Source organism: Oryctolagus cuniculus, chromosome 4 (genome assembly GCF_964237555.1).
Source record: "Oryctolagus cuniculus chromosome 4, mOryCun1.1, whole genome shotgun sequence".
Lineage (NCBI taxonomy): Eukaryota > Metazoa > Chordata > Mammalia > Lagomorpha > Leporidae > Oryctolagus > Oryctolagus cuniculus.
This window is the reverse complement of record NC_091435.1, coordinates 145,477,907-145,504,335: the sequence shown is the minus strand read 5'-3', so window position 1 is coordinate 145,504,335 and position 26,429 is coordinate 145,477,907. Positions and strand designations below refer to the sequence as shown.

The following is a 26,429-nucleotide window of genomic DNA, read 5'->3' as shown; positions in this document are numbered from 1 at the left end:
GTACTTGGATCCCTGAGACCCACGTGGGAGATGTGGATTGAGTTCTGGGCTCCTGGCTTGAGCCTGGCCCAACCCTTGATGTTGTGGCCACTGTGGGGAGTAAACCAGCAGATGAATGATTTTTCTGTCTCTCTGCCTTTCAAACAAAATGCAAATAAGTAATTGGAAAAAAAAAAAAAAAGCTACACCATAGGAGCTGGTGCTGTGGCATGGTGGGCTAGGCCTCCACCTGCAGTGCCGGCATCCCTTATGGTCACTGGTTCATATCCTGGCTACTCCCCTTCTGATCCAGCTCTCTGCTATGGCCTGGGAAAGCAGTAGAAGATGGCCCAAGTGCTTGGGCCCCTGCATCCACATAGGAGACCCGGAGGAAGCTCCTGGCTCCTGGCTCCTGGCTCTTGGTTTCGGATCAGCCTAGCTCCAGCTGTTGCTGCCATTTGGGGAGTGAACTGGCAGATGGAAGACCTCTCTGTCTGCTTCTGCCTCTGCTTCTGCCTCTCTGTAACTCTGCCTTTCAAATAAATTAATAATTTAAAAAAAAAAAGACCTTCAATGCCCAGCATAGGCATTTAGACTTACGCATGTAAGTGGTAGATGGTAACTGAACATGTTTGACAAAGGAAATTATTTTAGACAGTGTTTTAGAATGATGAATTGCCTACAGTGTAAGGCGGGATGAGCACTGAAGCCTATTAAGAACCTCTTCCCTGCTAACAGTCTTCACATGAAATAGTGAGACCCTGGACTTGACATGAAGTGGAAATAGAAAGGGAGGAACAGTTGTCTAAAACTCCTTAAGACTCCAGTATTCCCCTCCTGTGTCTGGGCACCTAATGGGCCAAGCTAGAAACACGGCCGTTGTCTAGACTACCTCCTTTTACCCCCCACACCTGTCAACTACCATGGCCCTTCACCTCTTCCAAAGGGGGCCCTTTCTCTCTCTCTCACTGCCATTATCCATGCTCAGGCACTCATTGTTTCTTGCTTGGCTTTCTGAAAAAGGCTTCCGAACGTGGCATTATCACATGACAGTTCTTCAGTAGAGTGGGCTGAAACCCAGGCTTGACCTGACGTAAAAGGGCGCTAGCATTGGTCTGCCTGCCCGTATCCAGTCTGATGGAAAGTTGTGTTACTTCTTAGCAGTGCTCCCCCTTCTCTTCCCATCCTGCACATGCTGCTGCCCGGATGTCCCATGCATCACGCACCAGGCATTTGTCCACGCTGCACTCCCTACTGTACCATTCTTCCCCCAACTTTGCTTTCCAGGGAATCTCACTGGCCTGCTGAGTCCTTCCCTGACAGCCTGTGCTCATTATTCCTGTCCTGGCTGTCCCCCAGTAGCACAGTGCTGGGACGGCTCTCTCACCAGAATGTAAGCTCCTGGCAGGGCAGAAAACCGTGCCTTATGAGGGAGTTTCAAAAAGTTCATGGAAGGTGTACATGGTCTTGTAATTGCATTTTTCCATGAACTTTTTGAAAGCTCCTCTTAGTTTCTTTGTATTCCAAGCATCTTCAAAGCCAGACACAATACCTTCCACACAGCATTCAGTGATTAAGGAAGAAAATTTAGAACCTTATTAGATATGAAGAAAAATAGAAGAGAAAACGACTTTTAATTTTTGAGCCCAGACAACTCAAGTTGGTACCACCATTAACAAATAAATGTCAAGATAAAGGACTGACTTCAAAAAAATGGTTTAAAATTTGGTTTTCAGTATTTCAACTTTAATATCCATGTATAGTCTCCAGGTGGGAACGTCCAGCAAAAAGTTGGAGGAAAGGAATTCTGGACTCTTAGAAGACTTAATGGAGCATTCATTTTTTTTAAGCCTGTTCCTTCAGTCTAAATTCAAACGCCCCTTATCAGGGTGGCACTGAGTGTGTCTGCCAACCTGGGCATGCACAATGTATTATCCTGTGTGGGACACGGAGTCCATCTGATGCATCCCCTCCTGGCTGGTGCCTACCTCGGATCCCACATGTCCTTTGCTAACCTGAATGGACGTTTTCTATCCAGTGTATTTTAATACATACTTCACCTACATTAGTTCAGCTGACTCTGGTCTCAGCCTCAAATACAGTTTAAAAAGTAATATGCCATCTTGTTATTGAGCTTTTATGAGATGCCCTTTTCACAAAATCAAGAGTATAGAAAATTCCATTTTTAAATTTTTTGAAAAGATTTATTTATTTATTTGAAAGGCAGAGTGAGTGAGAGGGAGGGGCAGAGATTGAGGAAAAGTGGGGGTTGTGAGGGAAAGAGTTTCCAGCTACTGATTCACTAAATGCCTGCAACAGCCAGGGCTGGGCAAGGCCAAACCAGGAACCCAGAAATCCGTCTGGATCCCTATATGGATGGCAGGAAACCCCAGTACGTGGGCCATCGTGTTCTGCCCTCATGGCTGCATTAGCAGGAAGGATTGAAGTGGAGGAGCTGGGACTCAGACTGGGCACTCTGATATGGGATGCGAGTGTCTCAAGCAGTGGTTGAACCCACTGTGTCACAACACCTTTCTCTCCCTTTGCTTCATCTGTCTAAAAAGACCATATGGTTCTTGAACTAAATAGCCTTCAGACCAGACTGAAATTAGCAATGGTTGGGGTTGCAGTCCTTGTTTTCCATAGCAGCCCCTCTTCATGAGCCCTTGTTTCTTTTGTAGGTTGCTGAGTAACCATCACGATGATGCATCTAAGTTCATCAGCCTTCTTGCAAAGCCCAGCTGCAGCTCTCTGGAACAGGAGGATTTCATCCCTTTGCTTCAGGTAACTTCCGTCTCCTTTGGAAAATGATTCCACTTTTGGAGCTTCAGAGGCTTTTAAGAAACTTGCTACTATAACATGTCAATTGAGCTACACTGATCTAAGGTTAGAAGCCTAGAAGAGAAGTTTTCTCATTTGTCTTAGCAATAAAACCCTTTTGTTAAGTGAGATCTAAAAGAGAGTCTTTAGTATAAAATAGATAAACGGGACCACTCCGACTTCCCATGCCACCCACAGTAATAACTGAAGCACTTTCTGAAGCGCTGGAAATTCAAGCAGATAACTTGGAGAATGCCAACACAGAACGTGGCTAAGAACCTGGTAGGAAGCGAAAAGGCTGTAGAAGCATCACAGCCACAACTCTGGGACTAAGCAGAGTCCTAAAATGCTTGGTTTCTGGTTTTTCAACCCAGGATTTAGTGGAAACAGAACATTAGAATAGGAAAAAAGGGAGAGGGGATAACTGGAATCCAAGCACGCTGAGATCCGCAGAGGCCATTGCTACCGGACTATAAATGAAGTCAGGAGAGTGAGAAAAGCTAAGAGGAAAAAAGACCAGAAGTTGTGAAAGTTGTCTGAGTAATTGAAGGGCAGTAGCCTCCAGTTCAGCAGATTCCAGCCGAGAGCGGTAATTCCTACATTAGCATAGACTCTTTCCTTACCGATCAGAACACTCACTCATGCGGAACAGCTTTCGCTGATGCAACCAGACAAATGAAACAACAGTGTGCTTCCCAGTTTTCCTTTTCTATTTGTGCAACTTAAACTCTATGTGGTGAGCTCATCATTGTTCTACTTACAGAAAAGATAAGTCTCAGGTCTGATAGATACAAGCTTTTTGATTTTCTGTTACTATTTGAGTTCCTGACTTTGGCCCTGATGCACCAGGCTGGAGGGGAATTTTAACCTCATACCTTCCTGAGAGTCCTGCGGTTCTGAGGCTTTACGCAGCACCAGGATAGGGCCGGGGTTACTGCTGAGACTTCAGCCACTCCTGGCCAGAAGATCCTTCCAGATCTGGGCGATCTTTGTCGCTTCTGTGCTGTGTGTCAGGCTCTGGCATCTTTGGTAAAGAAACCCAGGGCCCATCTTCCTATAAGGACCACTCAGCTGTTTTCTCTTCAGACTTAGCTGCCTCCCTGGGAGTGTTGCCAGGCAGCCGGGTCCCATTACCCTTGTTTGCCACAGACTTCTCTTTCTTGTTTCTGACACACAAAATCCTCCCCTTGTCAGGCCCCTTTGTACTTCCTGTCTCTCTACCCTCAGATCTCCTGCACTGTATTGGTTACTTCACTCCCAACTGGTGCAGGCTCCGTGCTGATCTCTTCAGGGCAGGAAAAAGAAGTGGCTTAGAAACCTTGGTGGCTTTTGTGACACCCTGTGCATCGCAGGTTTGAATGCAGGGTCCACCAGCTTTCGGCCTACGTGGCCTAGCTGACCACCTTTGAGGTGAAAACTGCCAGTGAGGGGCCAACGCTGTGGCATAATGGGCTAAGCCTCTGCCTGCGGCACCGGCATCCCATATGGGTGCTAGCTGTAGCTCCAGCTGCTCCTCTTCTAATCCAGCTCTCTACTACAGCCTAAGAAAGCGTTAGAAGATGGCCCAAGTGCTTGGGCCCCTGTACTTACATGGGAGACCTAGAAGAGGCTCCTGGCTCCTGGCTTTGGATCAGCCCAGTTCCGGCTGTTGCAGCCATTTGGGGAGTGAACCAGTGGATGGAAGACATTTTCTCACAGTCTCTCCCTTTCTCTGTAACTCTACCACTCAAATAAATATATAAAATCTTACCAAAAGACTGTGAGCAGAATAAACCTTTTCTCTTTATAAAGTTAGTTTTCTCGGGAATTTCATTATGGAGACAAAAAGCTAATTAACGTAAAGGGAACCTGAGTGAAGGTTATTTTCTGTTTTTCTGAGATTTTAAAGCATATTCTTTGAAAAATAACTACAATATTAATAAAGATTATACAAAACAACTACACAATAAGAAAAATATTTTCTTAAAAAGATTTATTTTATTTATTTGAAAGGCAGAGTCACACAGAGAGAGAGACAGAGAGAGACAGAGAGGTCTTCCATATGCTGATTCACTCCCCAGATGGTGACAACAGTTGGAGATGGGCCGATCCAAAGCCAAGAGTCAATTCTAGGTCTCCCACATGAAGGCAGGGAGCTGAATTGGAAGTGGAGCAGCCAGGACTTGAACCAACACCTATATGGGGATGCCAGCACTGCAGACAGTAGCTTAACCAGCTACATCACAGCACTGGCCCCTAGAGAAATATTTGTCACACTGTATATGGAATCAACCTAAACTGGATTAAAAACTTAAATGTAAGATCTGAAACTGTAAAACTATTAGACGGATAAAAAGAACAGCCCTATGAACATTGGTATGGAAAATATTTTTATATATATATGAGCCTAAAAGCATATGCAACAAAAGCAAAAATATGGGATTACATAAAACTAAAAAGATGCGGCACAGCCAAGGAACCAACCACTGGAGTACAGAGACAACCTAAGGAATGGGAAAAAGATATCTGCAAACCATCTATGTGATAAAGAGAAAATACAAAATAAACAAGGAACTCAAACAACCCAGTAGTAACAGATAACTTTATTTATAAAATGGGCAAAGGATCTGAGTAGTCATTTTTCAAAAAAGACAGATGAATGACCAACAGGTATATTTAAATGCTCAGCACCATTAATCAGAAATGCAAATGAAAGTCACAGATAACACGTCACCTACTAGGATGGCTTCTGTCAAAAAAGTGGAGTGTGGAGAGAAGGGACCCTTATAAACCATTGGTGAGGATGTAAGCTGGCACCGCCATCATGGAAAACATCAGGAAGGTTCCTCAAAAAAATTAGAACTATGAGGTAGAATTGTGATACAGCAGGTTAAGCTACCACTTGGAACCCTTGGATTCCCACATAAGCACTGGTACGAGTCCCAGCTGCTCTGCTTCCAACCCAGTTCCCTGCTAATGCATCTGGGAAGGGAGAAAATGGCCCAGGGACTTGGGTCCCTGCCACCTACATGGGAGACCCAGATGGAGTTCCATAAGCCTGGCCCAACCTTGGCCCTGGCAGCCATCTGGGGAGTAGACCAGCAGGTGGAAGATCTGTCTGTCTCTCTGCCTCTCCCTCACTTTCTATAACTCGGACTTTCAAAATAAATAAATCAATCTTTAAAAAAATAAAATAATAAAAGGAAAAGCAGCCTGATCTCAAAGCCAGGGATATGCTCCTTTGAATGCTCCTAGGGGCATGGTGCAGGACCCATGAGAAATAGAATTTATTCTTTGTAGGAGGCCGCTGCAAAAAGTTCATGGAAAATGGAATTAAAAATAAGTTTATTTTGGCACAAAAAATGCTAAAATTCATGCATTTTTCATAATGTGCATTTTCCATGAATTTTTGAGGGCCTCATATACATGGATTTCAGAGTTTTTTACACTAAAATAAATTTGTTTTTCCATTCTGTCTCATGAATTTTTAAGGAATCCAAGTATACTATCAGCAATTAACCTATCAGGAATATTTAGATAGCTAAAATATTATAAAGACTTTTAGTTTATAATATCTAAAGTGAAATGATAGGTAAACTGTGGAAAATTTTATTATGGTTACAGAACAGTGTTAAACAACCTCCATAATGTAAAAGTCAAGATACTGCTAACAAAATGTGAAGAACAATGAGAAGAAAAGATAAAATAATAATTATGGCGCTATTATTATTCTATATAAATGTAAGTCAAAACACTAAGATGAATGGAATGAAAATTCAATGTATGAATCCTTTATTTTAGTTTACAAAGATAACCAAGAAAAAACAAAAACAACCCCAAATATTAGGGTAGGGGAATACAATGAGACAGTGTAAGTAATCTAAAGCCTCCTCTTCATAACAAAGACTCAGGATATTTTCTAATGTTGGTAAAGCAGTAGAGAAACATTTTTATAATATGGATTTAATTACCATTGAGTTTATGTTTAATTATAGCGATAACCAACAAGTCCTAAAAGTGTAAATGATCAGCAAAAGTGAGGTGTAAAGGTGGCCTTATTGGGTAGATTAGAAGACTGTTTCTCTTCATGGATACTTTTATAGTTATGTACAGTCAGCCACAGCTTGAAAATATTAAATGAAGAGTTCCAGAAATAATTCACAAGTTTTAGATTACATGACAGTCTGAGTAGCAGGAGGGAGTCTTTCCTCTGTCCCTCCTGGACACAAATCATCTCTTCTTCCAAACATGTCCACATTTTATGTACTACCACCTGTTAATGGTCAGCTCGGTTATCTGGTGGGCGGTTATGGCATCACACGGTTGGGTTCAGGTGACCATCATGAAGTAGCCTAACCTACATCGCAATGCCTGTGTCATGCACCTCACTTCATCACACAGGCATCGTTTCATCTTATGTGGTCACAAGAGTGTGTACAGTACAGTGAGGTATTCTGAGAGAGACTGCAGTACAGTATTTTGTTAAAATTGTTCTGTTTTGTTATTAGTTATTATTAATCTCTTACTGTGCCTCATTTATAAATTAAACTTTACCATAGTTATATATGTGGAATCTTGAAAAAGTTAATGGGAAATGTATATTATGAAAATACTAGTATAGATTTTTAAATTTTTTGCACCAAAATAAACATACTCTGATATGCTATGGCATATCTGAACAGAATCTAGTTTGAAGCACGAGGAAGGATAAACCATCAGTTAGCAAAGAGCCCCCATCACAGCAACATGCATTCTAAAATTGAGGCAACAGACATCAAATTTACCGTGAAACTTGGTCATTGATGCTTTGTGAAAAGTTATGGAGATCTGGCACTGTGCACAGCGGGTTAAGCCATCTCTTGTGATGCCAGCATCCCATATCACAGCGCCAATTTGAGTCCTGGCTGCCCACTTCCCATCCTGCTCCCTGCTAACGCACCTGGGAAGGCAGCATAAGATGGCCCAATTACTTGGGCCCCTGGAACACATGTGGGAGACTGGAATGGAGTTCTTGGTTCCTGGCTTTGGCCTGGCACTGACCTGGCTGTTAGCTATTTGGGGAGTGAACCAGCAGATGGAAGATCTCTGCCTCTCCTTTTCCCTTTGTCATTTCCCTCTGCCTTTCAAACAAACAAATTATTAAAGAAAAAGAAAAGTTTGTGGGGATAGTGCCTCCAAAGAAATCAGCAGTTTACAAATGGATAACTTGCTTTAAGAAGCAGTGAGAAGGGGCCGGCGCTGTAGTGTAGCCGCTAAAGCTGCCACCTGCAACACTGCCTTCCCATATGGGTGGTGGTTCAAGCTGCTCTACTTGTGATCCAACTCCCTGTTAATGGCCTGGGAAAAGCAGGAGAGGATGGCCCAAGTGTTTGGGCCCCTGCTACTCACATGTGAGACCTAATGAAGCTTCTGGCCCCTGGCTTTAGCCTGGCCTAACCCTGGCCATTGCAGCCATCTGGAGAGTGAATCAATGATGGAAGATTCATTCTCATTCTCTCTCTCCCTCCCCCCTCCCTGTGTGTGTGTATATGCGTATCTCCCCCTCTCTCTGTAACTCTTTCAAATAAATAAATAAACCTTTTTTAAAATTTTCAAAAAGAGAGAAACCCTTCTCTTAAAAAAAAAATCCAGAGCTGACTCAGATGTTGAAATTAGCCAGCAAGTACATTAAAATGTCATAATTGATTTCCATATACCCAAAAGGTTGAGTGGAGACATGGAAGATAAACTTTTTAAAAGACCCGAATTGAACTTACAGAGATGAAGGCAGAGGTGTCACAGGTGAAAAATACCCCAATCAGATTAACAGCAGGTTGAATATTGCAAATGAAATTATTAGAAAACTTGAAGACTCAGCAATAGAGTCCAAAATGAGACACAGAGACCCAAAAGAAAATGTGTAAGAGCATCATAAGCAGTGGAACAACTTCAAGCACCCTAACATATGTGTTACGGAGAGGGTATTGTATAATAAAAAAAATCTATCAAGTTTGTAAACTGGGTTCCTAGGAAAGACCTAAATTCTTGAAGTTTTCCAAATTATAAGAGTGTCTTTGTTTTTCATGGTGGGTCCTGGGACCACGTCTGAGTTTATATTAATGAAGTAAGTCATGGTGGTCAGTTTGAGGAGGGAGCTAGTAGTGCCAGAATGTGACAAGACGTTGGGGAGCTTAGCCAGGTGATGGGGACAGAGGCTAGGGTGAGGACATTGGGGCTGAGATTGAGTTAATCAGTTATGCCTGCGTCGTGAAACCTCACCAACAACTCTGAGCACTGACGCTGGCTTGAGCGTCCCTTGTTAGTCAGGTGCATAATGTGCTTGGAAGGTGAACAGATGAACGGAGAAAGAAACCACGGTGTATCTACACACAGTGGACTGTTACTCAGCCTGTCATGTGCTATGGTGTGGATGAACCTTCTGAACATTACGATCAGTGAAATAAACCCAGGCACAGAAATACAAATACTGCATGATTCTGCTATGAGAGGGATCTAAGGAATCAAGCTTCTCAAAACAGAAATAGGCTTTGGTTGCCAGGAACTAGGGGGGGCAGAGGGGCATTTGTTTGGTGGGTCTGCAGCTGTCCGTCATGCAGGATCAGGCAGCGTGGGAGTCTCTAAGGATGTGCTGCACAACAGTGTGTGTGTAGTTGACAATATTACACTGTAGGGGTGGGCGCTGTGGTGCAGCGGGTTAAAGCCCTGGCCTGCAACACCAGCATCCCATATGGCTGCTGGTTCAAGTCCCGACTGCTCCACTTTCAATCCAGCTCTCTGCTATGGCCTGGGAAAGCAGCAGAGGATGGCCCAAGTCCTCGGGCCCCTGCTGCAGGGTCTTGGCTTCAGATGGGTGCAGCTCCAGCTATTGCCACCATTTGGGGAGTGAACCAATGGGTGGAAGATATCTCTCTCTCTCTCTCTCTCTCTCCCCTCTCTCCCCTCTCTCCCTTTCTTTCTCCCTCTCCCTCTCTCTGTAACTTTCTTTCAAATACATAAAATGGATCTTTTAAAAAAAATTATACTGTATACTTGGAAATTGTTGGAAAGGTGAATTGTATGTTTGCTGCTTTTTCCCACAATAAAAGGAAAAGAACTGGGTGGCTCTGCTTGTATTGGTATCAGACAAAGGTAGTTTTTGGAGAAGATATTGCTAGGAAATGATAAAGGGATCAAATTTACCAAGAGGACAAAGCAATTCTGAATGTTATGTACCTAATAACAGATCTTCAAAATGTGTGAAGCAAAATCTGATAGACTGATATGAATCCACTGTTAACAACTGTAGATGTCCATACACTGCTCCCAATAATGAACAAGTGGAGAAAAAAGTACATATAACACTTGAATAACTCTGTCAACAACCTGACCTTATTTCCATTCATATTATATGTGATCCAACAATAGCAGAATATCCTTTCCTTTTACACGTACACAGAATGTTTTCTGATACAGACCCTGTTCAGAACCATAAGACAAATCTCAATAAATTTAGAAGTACAAGGGTACCTCAAAAAGTTCATAGAAATGGATTAAAAGATAAATGATGTAAAAATTCTAAATTCATGGATATAAGGAAAATATGTATTATGAGAAAACACGTTTCAAAAAAATATTGCACTGAAATAAACTTTTAATTCCATTTTGCATAAACTTCCTAAAGTCCCCTTGTACTTGTCATATGTTTTCTCTGACCATAATGGAATTAAATTAGGAATATAATCTCTCATCTATGAAAAATTCCCAAATATTTGGTAACTTCCAAATGATCCATGGATCAGAGAAGAAATAAAAAGTTAGGAATATTTTGAATTAAATGAAAAGGAAAACATAATATAGCTACATTTTTATAATACTACTAAAGCTGTATTTAATTAGTACACCTGCTATGGAAAACAGTGTTTTAAGAGATTTCTTAAGCTACAAAAAGAGTTGCTATATGATCTAGCAATCTCACTACTTGGTATATGCCCAAAACACTTGAACACCATGAATCAAAGAGACACCTGCATCACCATGTTCATAGCAGCACTGCTTATCATGGCCAAAATTTGGAATCAACCAAGGTGTCCATCATCAGATGAATGGACAAAGAAAACGTGGCATATACACCGTGGACTTTTATTCACCTTTCAAAAAGAGTGAAATTCTGCGACTTGTAGCAAAATGGACGCAACAAGAGGACATCATGCTGAGTGAAATAAGCCGGACCCAAGGCCAGCGCCGCGGCTCACTAGGCTAATCCTCCGCCTTGCGGCGCCGGCACACCGGGTTCTAGTCCCGGTTGCTCCTCTTCCAGGCCAGCTCTCTGCTGTGGCCAGGGAGTGCAGTGGAGGATGGCCCAGGTGCTTGGGCCCTGCACCCCATGGGAGACCAGGAAAAGCACCTGGCTCCTGGCTCCTGCCATCGGATCAGTGCGGTGCGCCGGCCATTGGAGGGTGAACCAACGGCAAAAGGAAGACCTTTCTCTCTCTGTCTCTCTCTCTCACTGTCCACTCTGCCTGTCCAAAAAAAAAAAAAAAAAACCGGACCCAGAAAGACAAATATCACATGTCCTCCCTTGTATGTGGAAGCTAAAATTTAAAAAAAGGAAAAAGAAAGAAAGGTCTGTGTGTGCCAGTATTGCTGCAGTTACAGTTTTGTAAAACTTGGTTTTACACCTTCGTCAAATCAACGATTAAGCATGTTCTACTACTCTAGTTTTAATGATTTGTGATTACTTTAAAGCTTAGTGTAATGGGTGAAATGGTCATTTTTCCATTCAGTGACAGCCGTTGTCTATATTCCCACTAAATTAGGGTCTTTTTGCTTTTTACTTGTTCAACTTCTCATTCAGTGAAGTGTTAGCCCTTTTGCTATAATGTAAATTTAAAACATGTTATCTCAAAACCTAAAAATAGGGAGAAGGAAGAAAGGAAGGAGGGAGAGAGGGTGAGAGGAAGGAAAGGAGGGAAATATCCTCATGTTCTTAGAACTGTGTCTACAAATCACATGAGTATGTTAAAAACTAATTAAAAATTAAAAGAATACTAAAGTTGTATTTAATAAGTTTAGTAAGCCTACCAAATGTTATCAATATACAAAAATCAGTTGTCTGTGTACTATGAACAGTCAATTAGGAATTGAAATTTTTTTTTTTTTTTTTTTTTTTTTTTTTTTTTTTTTTTTTTTTTTTTTTGTGACAGGCAGAGTGGACAGTGAGAGAGAGAGACAGAGAGAAAGGTCTTCCTTTGCCGTTGGTTCACCCTCCAATGGCCGCCGCGGCTGGCGCGCTGCGGCTGGCGCACCGCGCTGATCCGATGGCAGGAGCCAGGAGCCAGGTGCTTTTCCTGGTCTCCCATGGGGTGCAGGGCCCAAGCACCTGGGCCATCCTCCACTGCACTCCCTGGCCACAGCAGAGGGCTGGCCTGGAAGAGGGGCAACCGGGACAGAATCCGGCGCCCCGACCGGGACTAGAACCCGGTGTGCCGGCGCCGCTAGGCGGAGGATTAGCCTAGTGAGCCGCGGCGCCGGCCCAGGAATTGAAAATTTTAATGATGTCATTTATAATACTACTGCAAAACTCTAGCTATTTGCAGATAATGCTGACAAAAGTTGTATAAGCACTGTACACTGAAAACTGCCAGACATGACTGAAAAAAACTGATTTATGTGACTGAAGAGATTGCGTCTCGTCTATGAGAGAGAAGACTTGATATTGTTAGGAATTCTACATGAGTTCTGACTCTGAGAACCATAGTACAGTTTCATATATTCTCCTTTCAAGAAATAATTAATTAAAACTGTCCAGATCCTATGGGAATGAAATCCAAAACAGAATGTAAACAGTGACAGATGAACTGAACTTTATTACAATGAACACAACTGCACTGGAGAAAATAGAGAAAGAAATGGAAAGAGATAAACTGAGTAACTTTTGGGAAGTAGCGTTTGACAAGGCAGTGAAGTTGTGTGTCACTGGTGTAATTCTTTTACCTAACCAGGATTGAACAAATAAAGACACTGTCGATAGTGAGAGCCAGATTTCTTACTGTCAGGAACAAAAAAGTTGAAAGAAAAAGAGGAAGGGTAGATGGAACTCGTGATGGTGAGTTGAAATCGGTTAACTATGAGGTGACATGGTTTTATATATACACAGATGCAGAAACAAATGTCCACATGTGCTTGTTTCCTGCTTCTGCCCAAGGGGGCCTGAAAGCAGTGAGCCCTCAGCAGTCATGAGGACCTGTAGCACTTAGATTTGGTTTGTAAATGCTGTTCTCCAATACAGTGAACCAGGGCTGGGATGAGGAAAGTGAAAGTTGGAGTTTCAGCTTGTCAAAGTTAGATCAATTTTCTTCTGTATATAAAGATAATCAAAAATGAATCTTAATGAAGAATGGGATGGGAGAGGGAGTAGGAGATGGGATTGGAGGGGTGGTTATGAGGGGAAGAACCACCGTAATCCCAAAAGTTGTACTTTCAAAATTTACATTTATCAAATAAAAGTTTTCTATTAAAAAATTAGATCAATGTGAGCAACAAAATAAGTTATGATAGGCAGGGGTGGGGAACCTTTATTCTGCCAAGGGCCATTTGCATTTTTATAACATCGTTAGCAGGCCATATAAAATTATCAGCTTAAAAATTAGCCTGCTAGAGATGGATTGAATTTCAAGTTCTGCCCACAGTGGCCTTGGCAGGACCAGACCAAATAACTTTAAACAGCCCATGGGCCAGCTGTTCTCCACCCCTGGTAGGATTCTAACCCTAGAATAAAATACCCTTAGAACTACACGGAAATAAATGGGGCAAATAAATACTGGGTGGGAGAAGGGATATCTATATATAAAAGAACTATAATTAATAAATGTGGAAGGAATGAGGGACATACAAAACCGCTCTTAGGTAAATATTACAATATAAATGTTTCAGGTAAAGCAACCAGTGAATGCAAAATTCAGTGGGCAAAAGTTTGAGGAGAAATAGATATATTGAAATCGTCTCAAAGAATTGCCACCATAATGTTTACCAGTCATTAAGGAAAAGTCTCCACTGGCCAGTGGAGAATGCAGCAGGCACCACTTGAACCAAGTGTGCCCAGAGACATCACCTACTCCCTGTGATGCACTGAAGGGGACGGCAGCACTCCTGATACACTGCCTGAATCCAGTCACAAGACATACAAAGCCGCACGTCAGATGCTCTACAGCGTGACCAGAACTTGGTTAAAAGCATTGAAACCACTCATTCGAAGATACCAATTGGACGCAGAAATTAAATGCAGTGTAGGATTTGGGAACAGAAAAAGATACAGGGGGAAAACTGGAAATGTGTATAAGGTCTGTAGTTCAGTATTTAAGCAAGGTTCATATCCTGGTTTTGATCATCATGCTGTGTTTGTGATTTGTACCCATTATGAGACGCTGCAAGAAGAAAGGCCTGAGAAATTCCTGTGGCAAGCACTGTGGTATAATGGATTAAACCGCAGCCTACAGCTTCGGCATCCCATATAGGTGCCAGTTCAAGTCTCAGCTGCTCCCCTCCTTTTTTTTTTTTTTTTTATTTTAAAGGGATTTTTAAATTTTTATTTGAAAGGCAGAGTTGTAGAGAGTGAAATCTTCCATCTGCTGGTTACTCCCCAAATGGACATAACAACTAGAGCTGAGCCAGGCTGGAACCAGGAGACAGGAACTTCATCCGGGTCTCCTAGGTGGGTGTAGGGACCCAAGTAATTGGGCCATCTGCTGCTGCTTTCCTAGGCGCATTAGCAGGGAGCTGGATTGGAAGTGGAGCAGCCAAGTCTCAAACCGATGCCCATGATACCAGCATTGCAGGTGGAGGCTTAACCTGCTATGCCACAACACTGGCCCTTGCTCCACTTCTAACCCAGCTCCCTGCTCATGCACCTGGGAAAACAGCAGAAGATGACCCAAGGTCTTGGGACACTGCACCCACATGGGAGACCTGGAAGAAGTTCCTGGCTCCTGGCTATTGCAGCAATAGAGGGAATGAGCCAGTGGATAGAAGATCTCTCTTTATCTCTCCCTGTCTCTCTGTAACTCTGCCTTTTTTTTTTTTTCTAAAGATTTATTTTATTTGAAAGAGTTACAGAGAGCGAGGTCTTCCATCCACTGGTTCACTCCACAGATGGCCGCAACAGAAGCCAAGAGCCAGGAACTTCTTTCAGGCCTCCCATGTGGGTGCAGAGGCCCAAGGACTTGGGCCATCTTCTACTGCTTTCCCAGGCCATAGCAGAGAGCTGCATCGGAAGAGGAGCAGCCAGGACTCGAACCGGCACCCATATGGGATGCTGGCACTTCAGGCCTGGGCTTTCACCTGCTACACTGACCCCACTCTGCCTTTCAAATAAATGAATAAAATAAATCTTTTTTAAAAATTAGAAATAGGTTTTAAAAATAGGAAATTCCTCTAATTTTTTTGCAATTTTTTATAAGTCTGTTTCCAATTAAAAGGTTTAAGAAACAGTAATGTCTATTATTTTTAGATCGTTTTGTTGAACAGGCATAGGTAGCTGCTCTAAAGAAACAAAGCAGATACAACTGATATCCATCTGTCGGTTGATGACCAGCCACCTAACAGATTACATGCATGTTGGCATTGCTGTTGCCTGTGGTTATTAAATTAACAGTAATTACCTCTAACAAGCACTCTAGGCTCATTCAGAACGCTTTGATTTAGAAAATAAAAACAGTGTTTTAAGGTTTTAGTATGTTAATAGTCTTCAGAACAAAATACCAGATTTTAAAATAAAATCCTAAATTGATAAACAGACTTACCACATAATTATTTTGATAAAAAACTAATGGATATTGGCTGGCTCACCCAACTTCCCATAGGCAGAGTTCAGGCTGCTTAGCTACAAGGCAATTTTTTACAAAAATTTCCCATGTCCTGAGGATAAGGAAGCATTCCCATTGGCTTGTGTCCATCATTTTTTCTGTGTAAATATCAATTAGCAACCCCTACCAAGATCTGTTGGATTAATTTCTCTAAGATGCCTAGATATGTTAAAATTATAGTACATACTTCTGAGATATTTAATTCAAAAATCACCAAATATAGCTAAATTAAAATCTTAACTTTTTATTGAAATATATTATGCATATGGAAAAGCACATTCAAGTATCCTGTAACAATATTAATTTAATAAATAAAGTTTAAGTGTATTATTCAATATTCCATAATAGCAAATTTGATCAATTGGTAACTTATTGATAAAATTAAAAATTGGTAAAATCTTATGGGCATACTTGTTATAGGTTTTTTAAATTTGGTTTTGCTTTTGGTCTTTTTTAGGATGTGGTAGATACACATCCTGGCCTTACGTTCCTGAAAGACGCTCCAGAATTCCACTCCCGCTACATCACCACGGTAGGCTGAAACCTCTTTCCCTTTAATGTAACTCCATAAGTCACCTGTTTTGTTTTGCTTTGCTTCGCTTTGTTTTTAATCACTACCTGGCATCCCAGCTTATAGATCTCTATGCAAAAGTTACATGGCTATAATGACTATTTTAAGCGGGACAAAGGTAGAGTAAAATTGAATTAATATTTTATTTACCTGTATGTTTCCCTTTTTATATGTGCCCAATGCTTAAAAGAAGTCTCTTATATACAAAATTAAAGAGAGATATTCTTTCTGTCTGGTCTTATGAGATATACCTTTTTCTGTATTATGAATTTTGCTATCCCATTGACTTTAATCACTTCCAGATTAGACTGAAAATAATTTTTCAGCATCCTAGACCCAGAGAAGATATGTCTCGAATACCTCTCGTTTAGAACTGAAATGCTCATGAGAAGTAGTTTGCATGTAATCAGAAAACTAATCCTGCAAGAATTTGAACTAGCAGGGTCATAACCCCTGTTCTATAAGGTGCTCCTTTTCCGTTTCTCAGGCTGGCCTCTTCTGGTCAGGCACAGGCAGGGAGGAATTCTGAGTTGAGAGCACACAGACCTGCAGCGCCTGGTGCACCCGTGGCATCAATTCTCTGCCCTAGCTCCCAGGTTATCTCTGGGGGTGTGCCACAGCAGACCCCAGGGCATCCCTCACATTCACAGACACAAGCTGGTGAGGTGGCTGTTGCCTGTGGCTCAGACCCCTCAGGGCAGGCTCCTCTGGGGAGCACACGCCCATGGTAGGGCTGTGATTATGCCATATATGCGTGAGGTTCTGCCAAAGTACAAAATTCCTTTCTTAAAAAAACTTACATAGAACTTCTTTGTTTTTACAGTGGCTCTCTCTTTTGTCATTGTAAAACTTGGTAAGATTTTTTTTTCTGAGCCAGAAGGTGTCAGTATCATGTCAGACTATCTCAGAAGTAGTTTTTATTCATTAACTGTGACACTGTACTAAATTACCTCCATCATAATCCCTTGGCCCAGTCTCCTTCGTTTCTCACTTGAATTACTTCTAATTAGTTTTTCTGCTTACACCCTCCTTGCCCTAAAGTCTAGTCTCCACAAAAGAGAGTCATCCTTTAAAATTTGAGTCAGAAAATGTTGCTTCTTTGCGAAACCCATCTCATTCAGGGTAAAAGCCAGAGGCCTTGCTGGACCCTTCCCTGCCTGTAACCCCAGGTCCCCCACCTGCCTCGCTGCTCTCCGAGCTTACCTCCTACCGCTTTCCCTGTCCTCACTGATCCTCGAGAGAGACCAAACCCAGCGCTGCCTCAGGTGCCGCTTTTCCTCTTTCTTCCACCTGGAATGCTGTTCCTGCAGACACACACATTGCTCCCTCCCGTGGTCCAGGTGCTGCTCAGAAACTTTGCTAGTGAGATCTCCCCTCATCACTCTCTGGGTAACTTTTTTTTTTTTGGATATTTAAAAAGCAAGATTTATTAGAGTAAAAGACCTCCAGCAAGAGTGATATGGATGGGGGTTCTTCCAAGAGAGGTAAAAACCCAAAGGACCCCAATGGCACTGGGGTTTTTAAGTACAGTTTCAAAGAAAAAACTTGACAGATTGACACTCAGTTACCAGGCAGGGACAAAACCCATCAAAAGTCCTGATTTACAGTTCTCCAGCCTATCTGGCCTGCTCATGATAAAACAAAAAACCATCCAGAAGGGTGGGATAGGTAACTTGTTTTCTATTCTCATGGTAAATTTGGAAATTCCTAAGGAAGGAGAATGATCTTATCAAAGATAACTTTTGGGGGTAACATTTTCCAGCCTACCTATTAACCCCATTTGACTCCTCACATTACCCCTTCAACAAGAATGGGCCCTAACATCTGTTAGGGGTGTCGCTCCCCCACTCGCGGAGGAACGACACTAGACCCTGCGCTGTTCTCTTTGCCCGGCTCTTCCCGGGTTAGCTGCCGTTCCCTCACTCGCGGAGGAACGACGCCGTCCCAGGTTAGCTGCCGGCCCCCCGCCTCCGCGGAGGGGCGGCACCCCTGCCGTTTTCGCCGCTTCCGCGGAGGAGCACACCACCGGCAGGCTCTCAGGGGTTCCTCAGATGTTTCCCTCAGATGTTCCTGGTGCATGTTGTCTCTCTCCTCCTTTATAGTCCTCTTCCACCAATCCCAACTGTGCAGCCCACACGCTGAGCACGCTGCTCTCCTCCAATCAGGAGCAGGATCAGCTCCTGCAGTTTATCAGTCGAATTGGTGAGGCAGCTGCGTAGAAGTTGTTTGGTCGGTCTCTCTCAGTGCCATATTGTGGGAGATCAGATGCATAGAATTAGTCCTAGTTCCAGTAATTTAGTCTAGTCTCAGTTGCTCCCCACAAGGGGGAATGGGCGATGATTGCTGTGGCTGCTTCATGCTGAAAAGTGGCATTAGTGGGAACATGAGTCAAGACAGGGCTCCAGCTGGAGGTGGATTCTTGAGAGGGATGGCAGTGACACCTTGCAGAAACTGCTTCCATCTGAGGTTTCATGTGCATGGCCACCTACAATTTCACTGTTTCAAGTCTGGAGAAAACTAATCTAACAAGCAGTTTAAACTCACAGAGTCTAAAACTAAGGACAGAGACATTAGTAGAGGACCTAAGAAAGGTGCTGTCTAAACCATGAGTAAGTTTTCCCATTGAGCAGCAAATAGAAACTGACAGGAGGGACCTGATAACAATCAGGTGAGCTAAGGCCTGGCCAGATATGAGGTCCAGATCTATCTCTTTGCATGGGGAACTGGAAGAGACATCATAAGGGAGGTGTGAACCTTCTTAGGGAAGGCACCCTGTTGACTTCCATTACCTACCTGGCCTGAGAGGCAGGTAGCATCTGTAACAGAAAATTTACAGTTCTGCTTGCAGTGTTGCTGACCCTACTTGGCCATCCCCTCAAAAGTGGTATTTACTTTGGAAGCTGGGCAGAGCTAAGAGCTTTTTAGCTCAGGGCCAATGGGGTCTGCAGCTCTGACCTAGGAGTCCTTCAACCCCCAAGGCAGTTCTGTTTCCAGTGACCCAGCTCTTGTCTGGCAGAGCAGTCAGGGCTCTGCAAAAGTTCGGTGTCCATCTGAAGCCCTGGCTTTCCACATCAAAAACCAATGCCAGTTGCAGTGGACTGGCCTGTTGGATCTCCTTGATAGCAGATCCCTGTGTAAAGCAGCCATTAATTTGCCTGCCACCTATCTTTGCATTGCTTCTGCAGCCTACCTTCTCTTCCTCCTGGTTTTTGCTAAAGCAGAAGTCCCATCTCTAATCTTTGGTGGCCTAAACTAGAAGTCTGTAGTCACAGGCATGTTCCAATAGTGGTTTTTCTGTGGGTAAACAGTGCCCATGAAGAAAGCTATGTCCTTGCTTCAACAAACATGATGACCACCTTATCTATAAAATGTCATGCTCTTAGTGAAACTTTCTCTCCCTTCCTTTGGTCTGGAAAAGAGGTTTTGCCTGTTTACTGTGCCCATGGCAAAGTAAATCTAGCTGTGAAATCATAATGTAAGTTCTCATGTTAGCTATGCTATTATTACAGAAGAGTATTAGCCATCCATTTTATAAGGTCTGAAGATCAAATTGTGCATCCTGGAGGGTTCTTCAGAATAGAATTAGTTTCCTTGAAGAGAATAGAGAAATGAGGGAACAAGTCAGGCTTCCCACATCACTTACTGACAATAACAAAATCAAATGAAAACTCAGCAGACAATTTTAACTGTTAAATAACAACTATGAAAACATTTACGAAAAGGTCCAATGCCTTCTATAAATTTCAGGATTATGTGTACTTGGAAACACTGTTTACATAGCCAACACTAGTGTAACTTGTTTGACCAGCAAACTCAAGTACAAACATGTCAGTGAATTAAAACATTTGATAGAGAGATTTAGGTCAGATGAACCAAAAGATATCTTTGATTATCTTAGCAGTTTAAATTTATGAGTAATATTTTATAAACCAATTAAAACAGAGCTCTTAATAAATTTTCCCATGTAGACATACAATATGTGCACATGTGTAATATAACATACAAGATAGAACAATAAAGCACTTTCAGTAATAGTTTCCTAAAATTTTTAGCTGTTTTTTTAATTACCATCAATCGATTAGAATTACTTTCTGCTCTTAGTAATCTGAATTAACCATATTTTTTTCTAAGTTGGAACCTGTAGCACATTATTGGCTTTATCTGCTTACAAAATTGTCCCAAAATATTAAATATAATAGAAGTCAGGGGAAAAAGTCCTTTGGAACCTAAAAGGACACATTTAAACACAGAGCCAACAATGTTTTAACTTCATGAGCAATAAATCTGATTTTTAGGGTTTGGAGAATACAAAACTGTGGAAGACAAAGACTTCAAATAGCCATGTTTAAAATTATAAACTCATTAACTGACAGGAAGAGGCACTTGCTTATTCTACACAGTATTTTGAAAGCACCTGTAGGATTTTATAAAACATTTCACCCTTTCAGGTTTCTGGGCCTTTCTCATTGAGACAAACCATCGTGTCTGATATCAACACAAGATCATTAGACTTTTTAACTTTTGGACATTTGTATCAGTAGCATTTTACATTATCATAACAAAATTCTGCACCACTTCACATCTTGACAGTACCTTTAATATAATCCAAATAGCCTTATTAGTTGGTATCTCTACAAGATGAGAGATATATCCTTTGATGTTTCTAGGGACCCAATGGGGAATATCAAAGTCCAGAGAATTTGGAACTTTGATTTTTTGAATGCCTATCAAATATGCCAAGAAGACTTAAAATACCTGTTTGAAATAGTATCTCTTAACATCATGACATGATATAGATCAGATCTTATCACTGATACAAAGTGATTACTTAAATGCTTTAGAATGAGTATGTATTTAAGCAAACCATAACTTTTAATAATAAAAAACTCAGCTGTTTTTTAAACAATTAGAACTTAGCAGAGACATTAAGAGAACACAATAAATTACTTAAGTAGAACACAAAATCTGTCTTTGGTCATCCCAAAAATCAGAAATAAAATCTTAAGTATAGCTTGGAACAATTTTAACAGAGTCAGAACTAGGGAAGAAAAAGTAGCTTACTGAAGCTGGCTAGAAAACTGAGTCACCAATTAAAACTATTAAAAAGGAGATGCTACAGTTTTTAAAGATTTTTTAACCCTATTTTAAAATATTTACTAACATATATGCGTTGCACAAACTTCATTGATCAGATTCTAGTTCTATGTCAAAGAAAAACAGACTAATAGAACACATTTTCTAAATAAGATAACACATCAGATATCAACCTTAGTTACTTTCAAGCAGTGTTGAACTATTTTCATAGACAATATATGAAAACATGTTAGCAAACCCGACAGTTTTTCCATAGAATATAAGGTGCTAAGAGTACCAAAGTTTGCATTTAGACACATTTATCTTATTTTCTTTTACCCAATTTACATTTAGCTATTACACTAATAACTGAAGATGCTAATATTGTTCATACCTCTATCTGAATTAAGGTCAACATTACATTTATATGGAATTTTACTTCTTTTTATAAAACTCTAGCTATAATTCAATGACATTAAACCAGAGATTGCAAAATCCACCTTATGGGCTATAATCAGTACTGGTTACCCATTGCTGTTTCATCCAAGCACTGATTACCCATTGCTGTCTCATAGGGAACCTGTTAAACCAAGTTGCAAAACAAGTTTGGCAAGTTACAAAGCAGCATTTTTTAAAGGCAGTCATCTTGCTAGATGCTAAGGGAAATTTCTTTAAACCCAGTATCCAGGGACAGCTGAACCAAATTCTCATGCATGAGCTCATTATTTACCAAAGACATCCTTGTAGGTTCTAATTGAATTTGAGTCTACTTTTCTTTTTACTTAAGGAAAAAACACTTTAGGCCATCGATGCCTAGTCAGCAATCAGCTGCTTGGGGCTGCCTCTGACACAGAAGGGTCAGCAGCTGCGAGATGGGTCTCCAGGGTGACTGGGCTGGGACAAGAAGTCCACTGGAGAGGCTTCACCATTATGTTGGGTTTAATGGGAGAGGGCGCCCATCAGAGCAGTTAGGCACCCCTCCAGAGATTCCCAAGGAGGAGAATCTGATAGGAGGCAGCAACCTACAAGGAAGCTCCTGTAAGAGCCCACAAAGAGGCAGGGTAGAGAGAGAAAAACTGGAGGGGAGGGCCTCTGAAGAGACAATGACCTTATACCCCAAAAGCAGAAGCCAGTACTGAAAGTGTCTAATCATGGGGCTGCCAGTTGGGAGGTGTCTCAGGCATTTGGTAGCATTGGAGATTATTGGGCCTGCATGCTTGCCTAGAAGCCCCCAGGGAAAATTACAGCAACGGGGGCAGTGGTAGTCTTATAAAAGAAATTCTCCTCTGCTGGGATTAAAATCCTCAACAACAGTCACAAGTGATAGCAGCACCCTGGCGGCTCACTAAACAGACCCAAGGACTCTGACACTCTGGAAAAGAATGTAATGCATATGGAGCACATGCAGGGTAACCAGGCAAGACCAGAGGGGAGAGAGTTCTGAGATGGGAGTCACAGCAGTGGGGCTGGCACTTTCACAACTCACCTAGGCTAACTTCTCCACCCTCTCTGGCTGGGAAGCAGGCCAGATGGTAGTGCAGAAAACATGAGGCATTCTTCTGTACATAAGGCAAATAGTTGTTCCATGCCTCCTAACCTGGAGTCTTGTCTAACAGGCCTTCATAGCAAGAGCCTTAGCAGAGGTGTGTTTCAGCTAGAGTTTAGTGAGAGAGTACCAGTCCTGGGTGCTGCCTGGATTGGTGGCTAGGCAGGTGAAGTCACGAAGAAGCAGAGTGGGAACCTCCTCTGAGATACATACCACACAGGAAGGACCAGACAGAAGTGACCAGAGAGGGAACTTAAGGGAGAGGATGAGAGATACCAGAGACAAGCTGAGACTTGTCTACACAAGTTCAGGCCACGTGGGGACTTAATGAGAGTCTGGATCAGAAGCCACCTGTCTGCAATGGGATAATTAAACTTTAACAGAACTGACGAACAAAATATCTAGGAAGTACCCACTAACGGGACCAGGAAGTCGAGTGCAGGAACTGAGACCTGGCGAGGTACGGAAAGCATTTAGAGGGGCAGAGAGAGACGGAGATCAGAAAAAAGTCATTGAGGCCTGAAGCCCGGAGCGCATGGCCTCACTCCAGGCTGCGCCCAGCCTCCCTGACAGATTATCTCCAAGGAAAGAAGAACAGAATGCAGTTTTCGGCCAACACCCCAAAAGACCAAAAACCCAGTCCCGCGTGTCGGGCTGATCTCCATGAAAGGAAGCTGAGTTGGCCCAGCCAACATTCCCAGAGCTGAGACAGACGCATGCAGTGTGGAGCCTCTGGCTTTATAGCTCATGAGGACTCCCTGCAGGAAAGTGCATTTCGCAGCCTAACACCATTCCAGCCGTCAGGGTCTGGTGCCCGGGTCAGGAGAGCTTCTGGAAACACTGGGGTGTGGCCCCAGCCAGAACCCATCAGTTGTCTCAAGGCCTTCTTCCAGTCCCATGCAAAGGGCCGATCCACGCAAGATGGAGGGGAGGTGTTTCACAGCCCAACACCATTTCGGCTATCAGGGTCTGGTGCCTGGGTGAAGAGACCTTCTGGAAACACTGGGGTGTAGCCCCAGCCGAAGTCCATCAGTTGTCTCAGTCCCATGGGAAGGGCTGATCCACACCGGAGAAAAGGGGACTTAGGATACAGTCTCAGCTCCAGGGAATTGCTCTGGTCTTAATCAGCAAGCCTTGCCCCTGAGTCTTAAGACCGGCAGCCACGCTGATTGCTTTTAACTGGCTACAGGGATCCGGTGTTTTTGAAAAGATGAGAGTTGCTATGAAGGAGAGTAAGACTCTCCGAAGAAAGCGACAGCGGTCTGCATGCTCACCCATCCGGCAGGACGATCTGAATCTGGCTGAGGTCGCACACAAGTGGGATCCGCCTCACGTTGGAGTTGCAGTCCGAGTCACGGCACCAAAATGTTATGGGAAATGGCGGCAGGGAAATTATTATTACCTCGGTTCTTTGTCTCACATGGAAGAAGAATTTCCAAGCAGACAAGCAGAGAGAGCTAAGAGCAAGATTTAGCACTGTGGCATACTATGCTAAGCCTCCACCTGTGGCACCGGCATCACATATGGGTGTCAGTTCGAGTCCCGGCTGCTCCTTTTCCCAGCCAGCTCTCTGCTTATGGCTTGGGAAAGCAGTGGAAGATGGCCCAAGTGATTGAACCTCTGCACCTGCGTGGGAGACCCAGAAGCTCCTGGCTCCTGGCTTCAGATTGGCTGAGCTCTAACTGTCGCAGTCATCTGGGGAGTGAACCAGAGGATGGAATACCTTTCTCTCTCTATCTCTGCCTTTCTCTGTCTGTAACTCTACCATTCAAATAAATAAATAAAATATTTCTTAAAAAAAAAAGCAAGATTTAGTAGAGTCAAAGACCTCTAGCCAGAGCAGCATGGAGGGGGGCTCCCAAGTGAGGAAAAAGCCCCCTGGGTAACTTCTCTCTTTGCCCTTTCGCCCACACTTTTTACTCCCTCGTCCTGCTTTATTTTTCTTCTTAACTCTTACCATCTTGTATTTAATTTTTGTTTATTGTTCCTCTCCTTCTGTATGATATGAATTCCACGAGAGCAGGAACATTCTGTTTTTCACTGTTGTATCCCCTAATACCTAGAATAGTGCCTGACACACAGTAGACATACATTAAAGGTGTGTTGAGTGACTAAATGAAATTCTACTCACTTGACATTTCTTCATGGACTCTGACTGCTATCCCAGAAGGAATCCTGAGGTTCTGATTACTGACTGATCTGTAAACTCAGGACATATTAACAGCATGAGTTAGAATCATGAGAATTGGGGAAGATAGGGGCTGGAGCTGCAGCCTAGCAGGTAAAGCCACCGCCTGCAGTGCTGCTATCCCACATGGGCGCTGGTTCGAGTCCCGGCTGCTCTACTTCCGATCCAGCTCTCTGCTGTGACCTGGGAAAGCAGTAGAAGATGGCCCAAGTCCTTGGACCCCTGCACCTATGTGGGAGACCTGGAAGAAGCACCTGGCTCCTGGCTTCAGATCTGCTCAGCTCCGGCTGTTGAAGCCATTTGGGGAGTAAACCAGTGGATGGAAGACCTCTCTCTTTCTCTGCCTCTACCTCTCTGTAGCTCTTCCTTTCAAATAAATAAATAAATATTTTTTTAAAAATTGTAAAAGATAATAGAAATAATCTAATCCAGCCTTCTACCAATTCAGAAATGCCCTCTACAAAGGAGCTTTTTATTAGAATTCATTCTTAGGAAAGATGTTAAAGAACAGAAGAGTAAAATAGAGGTGAATTTTCTTTTTTTTTTTTTATTATTATTATTATTTTTTTTTTTTTTTGACAGGCAGAGTGGACAGTGAGAGAGAGAGACAGAGAGAAAGGTCTTCCTTTGCCGTTGGTTCACCCTCCAATGGCCGCCGCGGCCGGCGCGCTGCGGCCGGCGCACCGCAGCTGATCCGATGGCAGGAGCCAGGAGCCAGGTGCTTTTCCTGGTCTCCCATGGGGTGCAGGGCCCAAGCACCTGGGCCATCCTCCACTGCACTCCCTGGCCACAGCAGAGGGCTGGCCTGGAAGAGGGGCAACCGGGACAGAATCCGGCGCCCCGACCGGGACTAGAACCCGGTGTGCCGGCGCCGCTAGGCGGAGGATTAGCCTATTGAGCCGCGGCGCCGGCCGAATTTTCTTTCTTTATACTTTCAAGTTTGATATTTCTTAAAGTATCCAGGTTGACGGTCATCTCTGGTCATCTACCAAGTGGTCCCCACAAAGTTTTGTAATTTTAAGGGTTTTTAAAATTTTTTGCATTGAATTTGGGATTTTTTTTCTCCTAGGTTTTGTTAATTAGAGAAATGTACAATACATCAAAATTACCTGTAGTCGCCCTGCTGTGCAGTAGGGCCCCAGAACTTCTTACTCCTGTCCAGCTGTACCCCAGTGCCCACCAATCAGCCTTTCGCCATCCTTCCCTCCCGACTTCCTCCCCAGCCTCTGCTTCCACCTTCCATGACATCACCTATTTTTAAACTCCACATATACATGATATTGTGTGGTATTTTTCTTTCCGTGGCTGGCTTATTTTACTTAACATAATTATCTCCAGTTCCATCCATGTTCTAGCAAATGATAGGATTTCTTCCTCTTTATGGATTACTGGTATTCCACTATACATCTGTACCACATTTTCCTTATCCATTCA

General features: G+C 42.8%; 1 protein-coding gene and 1 long non-coding RNA gene across 5 annotated transcripts in view; one reads left to right on the top strand and one right to left on the bottom strand.

The window, feature by feature from the left end:
• Nucleotides 1-26,429, top strand: part of PPP2R3A (protein phosphatase 2 regulatory subunit B''alpha) — a 210,135-nt gene that overhangs the window by 126,819 nt on the left and 56,887 nt on the right. For all 4 annotated transcript variants that reach the window (XM_051818617.2, XM_051818618.2, XM_070072785.1 and 1 more), the window contains 2 exons: nucleotides 2,661-2,763; nucleotides 16,075-16,149. In XM_051818617.2, the coding sequence (XP_051674577.1) occupies nucleotides 2,661-2,763; nucleotides 16,075-16,149 (178 nt within the window). The remainder of the gene's footprint in view (nucleotides 1-2,660; nucleotides 2,764-16,074; nucleotides 16,150-26,429) is intronic.
• LOC138849387 (uncharacterized) lies at nucleotides 14,824-24,605 on the bottom strand. The gene is made up of 2 exons (XR_011388195.1): nucleotides 22,748-24,605; nucleotides 14,824-19,778 (listed from the first exon to the last, which is right to left on the bottom strand). It is a non-coding gene; the product is annotated as an uncharacterized lncRNA (long non-coding RNA).